At 56.7% G+C, this 5,203-nt stretch overlaps 1 protein-coding gene across 1 annotated transcript; it reads right to left on the bottom strand.

The window, feature by feature from the left end:
* Positions 1–407: 407 nt before the first annotated feature.
* On the bottom strand, positions 408–4,994 carry LOC107056665. The gene is made up of 3 exons (XM_015301679.4): positions 2,892–4,994; positions 2,554–2,623; positions 408–2,360 (listed from the first exon to the last, which is right to left on the bottom strand). The coding sequence occupies exons 1-3, from the start codon at positions 4,836–4,838 to the stop codon at positions 2,194–2,196; spliced, it is 2,184 nt and encodes a 727-aa protein (XP_015157165.3). The 5' UTR covers positions 4,839–4,994; the 3' UTR covers positions 408–2,193.
* Positions 4,995–5,203: the final 209 nt, after the last annotated feature.

The raw sequence follows: 5,203 nt of genomic DNA on the forward strand, positions 1-5,203 counted from the left end.
CTACTGGCCAACAAGAAAAAGCTTACTTTTTGAGAGCAATTAAGTACAGCCTGAGCAAACAAATAGGCATACATACATTCTCGTGCACGTCAGGTTCTCCAAGACCGTTACTCGGGCAAGACTTATTAGAACAATTGGATGTAGAGATCAAATTCAGCGAAGAAAAATAATTGGAGCTAAGTGTCAAGCAAGACCAACTGACTGAAAGTTTTAAGTCTGGCATTGACAAAAACTGGGAAAAGCAATGTTGTACCCCCAGAAGTTACGGAAATCCTAAATCAGGTATACCCAGGAGCGCGGGCATCAGGGATGCCCGGCAGAGCCCTAAAGGCAGGGCTGTTAGAAGTGAAGTTACAGGCAGGACGCCAGCCCAGTCAGGGTAGAGCAGTGCCCTTTTGAGGATAGAAGACTGTAGGAGGACGGGAGAAAAAATGGGTAACTTTTTGAAGTTCGGATTAGTAATTGAATGTGAATCCAAATACCGCAGCCCAGTCTTGGCGGTGAAAATCGGATGGCAAAAGCTATTGTTTGGCACAAGATTTGAGGGCAATCAATAGAATCGCTGAAGATACACACCTAGTGGTGGCAAATCCGTACACTTTATTAACTCAGTTAAGGAATGAGTAGGTGGGGTTTACCTTCTGGATTTGAAGGACGCCTTTTCTGCCTCGTTTTGCCACAGAAAGTCTGAAGTTATTTGCCTTTGAATAGGAAAACCCCAGTATGGGGAGAAAAGACTTAGTTAACCTGGACAGTGTTATCCACGGTTGTAAGAACAGCCCAATGATTTTTGAGAACCGGTCAGCTTGTGAGCTCGGGGCTGGGATTCCTCCATCCCGAGGAGGAACTTTACTGCCGTACGTGGATGCCACAGTAACAAAAGAGGCCTGTGTACAGTGGACTGTGAGTTTGCTGAATTTCTTGGTTTAAATGGCTGTCAAGTTTCTCAACAGAGAGCCCAAGTGATCCAAGAGAAGGAAGAAAGCAATTTGCCAAACGCCCAGAGCACCGACACAGGGCTACCTCCGAGCCGGCAGTGAGTGAGTGAGTGACTGCTTGGAGACTGTCCGTGCCAGTCGGCCAGAGCTACAGGAGGCACCACTGGACAGCGCTAAGGACTCCTGAATTCATCAACAGAAGCAGTTTTGCGAGACAAGGAAACTGTAAGGCAGGATATGCAGTAACTGCTACTGACAAGGTAGTCGAAGCACAACCTTTACCAGTGCACGCCCACGCTCTCTGCACTTGCTGGCACCACCAACACAGGGATCCAACTGCCCTCTGCTCTCATCCCAGTAGCTGCACTCAGACACCAAACATGCGTGAGCACACGGATCAGACAGCACTCAGCCAGGACAGAATAAAGATGACATTTGATCAGAATTCAACATCTACAAGATCGAGTATGTCATCTCTGGGAGCTGCCTGTCCTGGACATGCAAGGTTCCCTGAGGTCTTGGGGCAATCACCTGGATGCCAACACTGCCCCTTCAGCAACAGCTGTCCCAAATGTTTCAGAATTGACCGCTGCCCTACAGGAACAGGCTCCCCCCTTTCTGCCTGCTGTTGGTGTCTAAGACAGGCTTTTACGGTCCCCTTGAGGAAGGCAGAGGACAAGCAGTTTGCATTTCCTTTGCTGGGAGTGCAGTACCGATTCACCTGATTACCCCAGGGGTACAAACACTCACCCACTCTGGTGCACAGAGTGTAGGCACAGAGGCTGGAGAAGGTTGCCTTGCAACACAGTGTCCGGGTTTGTCTGTATACCGATGACATCCTCGTATGGGAGAATGATCATGTCAACGTAGGGAATACCCAAGCCTACGCAGTGTGACACCTGAGGAGCCCCAGTCCAGCCGGGACACTCCTGCTCTCCTCTAGGTCGTGCTCTCACCCCTACAGACACACCGGCACTCTCCCACCACGGCTGCCCCTTTCAGAGACCCTCACCCCTTCATCGCAGGCCACCTCACACACACACCAGCTCAGCCAGATCACACTTTGCAAGCAAGAAATCACTCTGCCTTGCACGCCAATGCTCTCTGCGCTTGCTGGCATCACCGACACAGGGATCCATTGCCCTGTGCTCTGACCCCGGGAGCTGCACTCACAGACCAAACGTGCACAGAGCAGGCAGCACTCAGCCAGGATAGAATAAAGATAACATTTAATCAGAATTCTACATCTACAAGATCAGTCTTCCGTCTCTGGGAGCTGCCTGGTGTTTGCAGCCTCATGCCTCTCCTCTCGCTGTCCCCTGATGCAGCTGCAGGTGAAAACCCTGCGCAGAGCCCGAAGCGCCATCCTGAAGACAGCTGGCATCCGGCGGCGAGCCGCTGCGTGTGGTGCGGCAGCGGTACCTGTGGGGGACAGAGAGCTGTAGGCAAGGAGCAGAGGCAAGGCCCCGCCTGCCACCCACCACCGTGGAATTTCCCTGGGAGGACTGGGCTGGACGTGGCAGGGCATGGAACGCTGCCAGCCTCCGTGCCACTTGGTGGGCCATCTGAGCTCGGCAGGCCCCTCCCTGGGATGGCTTTCTGCCTGAGGACGCACCTGGGCCTTCCTCCGGTGCGTCTCTGAAGCACACGGAGCTCTGTGCACCTTCTCCAGTCTCTGCAGAAACCTGTGTGGAGAGAACAAAAGCACGCTCGTGTATGCCACTGCCTGGCGATGGATGGTGTGGGTGCCAGGGTCCCAGGGACGGGATTCCCTTCCCAGGCCCCTTTGCTTGAAGGCAAGGCAGGGGTAACAGAAGGGTTCTCCACCCTCATGCATGGAGCTGGCTGGAAAGGAGACAGCACCAGCCATCTCCCCACAGCGCACACTCCAGGCACCGCTCCTGCCTCTGCCTCGATTTCACGCGTGGTACCAGCCACGTGTGCCTTGCTCACCTCGTGCTGAGGGCCCACATCTGCTCCCTCACACGCTGACACATGCTCCTCAGGCCTGGGATCTGCAGCCACAGATGACGCTGAAGACGTGGACTCCACCTCAGCAGATGAATCGTCAGATGTGCTGGGTGTGACGCTGACTGCCTCTGATGCAGCATCTTCCTCAGAGTCACACTCCCAGTCATCCTCCACAGCCTCCAGCGTTGAAGGGCAAAGACAGGAGGGCGGGTGCGTGCCCTTATCTGTCACTGCAGTGTCTCTGGCATCCTGCATGCCCTCAGCAGTGCTGACAGCACTGTCGCTGTCATCGCTGGACTCCTCCTGCACAACTGACAGTCTAGGAGACCACACTCGGGAGTCACCAGAGTCAGGAAACCGGACAGCAGCCCGTGATGTCGTGGGCCGGATGCCCGGCATGCCCTGAGCAGTGCCAGCAGTACTGAAAGCATCGCCTCTTGCCTGGAGCCTTTGCTGCCTGGGGCTTCTCACGTTCCTTGGCCAGGAAATATCCCAGTGTGACAACATCCGCTCGTTTCTGTCCTCCTCACGAATTCTCCGGAGTGCTGGGATCATAGGAGAGTACCCATAGGCCTCCCTGTTGATCTCTCTGGGATCTTGGAGTCTCCGTGCTTCTCCCAGACCTTGTCCGGAGGACTCAGGCATGGCCACAGCCGGCTCTTCTCTTGCTCCTCCCTCAGACACTGACAAGGGGAGTGATGCTCCATCAGCCTCCTCTGCAGAGCTTGCAGCCTCAGGAGAATCTGAGCTTTCTGCATCTTCCAGCACTGATGCGGGCAGAGGCTCGAGGTGTCCTGCAGGCCCGGGACCAGCATCCAGAAGAGACGGTGAACACACAGCGTGTGCCTCATCAGGTGGGGAAAGAGATGCAGCCTGCAGGGTGCCAGATGACTGTCCTGCCATTTCTATCCCAGCAGTCTCTTTCAGCTCTAGCTGCGAATCCTGGGCTGTGACATCCCTGGCTGGGGAATCATCAGAAGCAGAAAACTGGCCCTCAGCCCTCGATGTCACACTGCAGGCTCTCAGTGTGCCCAGAGCACTGTCAGCTGCATTGGCACCGTCTTCTGCTGCTTGGGGCCTTAGCAGCTGGGGCACACTCATGCTGTTTGGCCAGGATGTGTTCCAGCTGGACCGCATCTGGTCCTTCCTCGCCTCATCCCGGATTCTCCGGATTGCTGGGTGAACTGGAGGATATCCATACACCTCCCCGTACGCCTCTCCGGGATCTTGCAGTCTCTGTGCTTCTCCCAGAGATTGCTTGGAGAATTCAGGTGTGGTGGTAGCTGTTTCTTCTCCCTCCCATGGTCTCCAGAAACGTGGCGCCGCATTGGTCTCCTCTGGAAAGTATTCAGCCTTGGAAGAAGTTGAGCTTTCCCCATCTTCAGGACCTGTTCCGGGCAAAGGCTCAAGGTGTCCTCCAGGCCCAGCGTCTGCAGCCAGAAGAGAAGCTGAACACAGGGTGTCTGCCTCATCTGATGAGGCAAGAGATGCGCTCCACAGTTGCCCGGATGACCATCCTGTGGATTCCCTCTCAGCAGTCTCTTCCAACACTTGCAGCTCCGTCTGCACTCCAACATCCCTGGTTCCGGAACCACCAGAGGCAGGAACCTGACCCTCAGCCCTCGATGTCGCGGAGCGTACGCCCAGTTTTCCCTGAGCAGTGTTGGCAGCACTGGCACCGTCGTCTGCTGCCTGGGGCACGAGAAGCCTGGGCACGCTCACAGAGTTTGCCGAGCACGTGTCGCAACTGCACGGCATCTCTGGTGGTTGCTGAGGTCTTGGGGCAAGTACTGGGAGTCTGCTGCCTCTAGTGCCCATGGCACGTGCGCTGCCTCTTGCAGAAGGTGTGCAAGAGGCTGCTGCTTGCAGAGCAGGCAGCTTACGGGCATTAGAAGATGCTGCCGCACGCCAGGGTGCAGCTGCCGGCATCCGTGCCTGCCTTAAGCGAGGCAGCAGGGGTGGCTGAGGCTGTCTCCTTTGCCCACTGGCACTGCCGCAGGTCACCGACAGCGTGAACTCCCACCCGCCCGCCTGCAAGAGAAGCCGAGGAGAAACACCGAGTGAGCGCGGTCCTTCCCGCTCACGCTCCACGGAGCACCGAGGACAGCGCTCAGCCCGCGGGCGGCTGCCGCCCCGCCCCCCACAGCCGAACCGGCAGAGGGCGGTCCCCACGCGACGCGACGTTCGGCCCCGTCCCCCTCGGGCTCCGTACCTGTGCGCTGCGGCTCCCGGAGGTCCGCGAGCTCTCCGGGCCGGGCAGCGGCGGCAGACGGACGCCGTGGAGGGACGAGCCC

Source organism: Gallus gallus, chromosome 8, assembly GCF_016699485.2.
Source record: "Gallus gallus isolate bGalGal1 chromosome 8, bGalGal1.mat.broiler.GRCg7b, whole genome shotgun sequence".
NCBI lineage: Eukaryota > Metazoa > Chordata > Aves > Galliformes > Phasianidae > Gallus > Gallus gallus.

Coding starts and splice junctions, on each gene's coding strand:
- LOC107056665 (XM_015301679.4), bottom strand. CDS start 4,838: ATGCCGGCAGCTGCACCCTGGCGTGCGGCAGCATCTTCTAATGCCCGT. Junction 2,624..2,891: donor ATGTGGGCCCTCAGCACGAG/GTGAGCAAGGCA, acceptor CTCTCCACACAG/GTTTCTGCAGAGACTGGAGA. Junction 2,361..2,553: donor CGCACCGGAGGAAGGCCCAG/GTGCGTCCTCAG, acceptor TGTCCCCCACAG/GTACCGCTGCCGCACCACAC.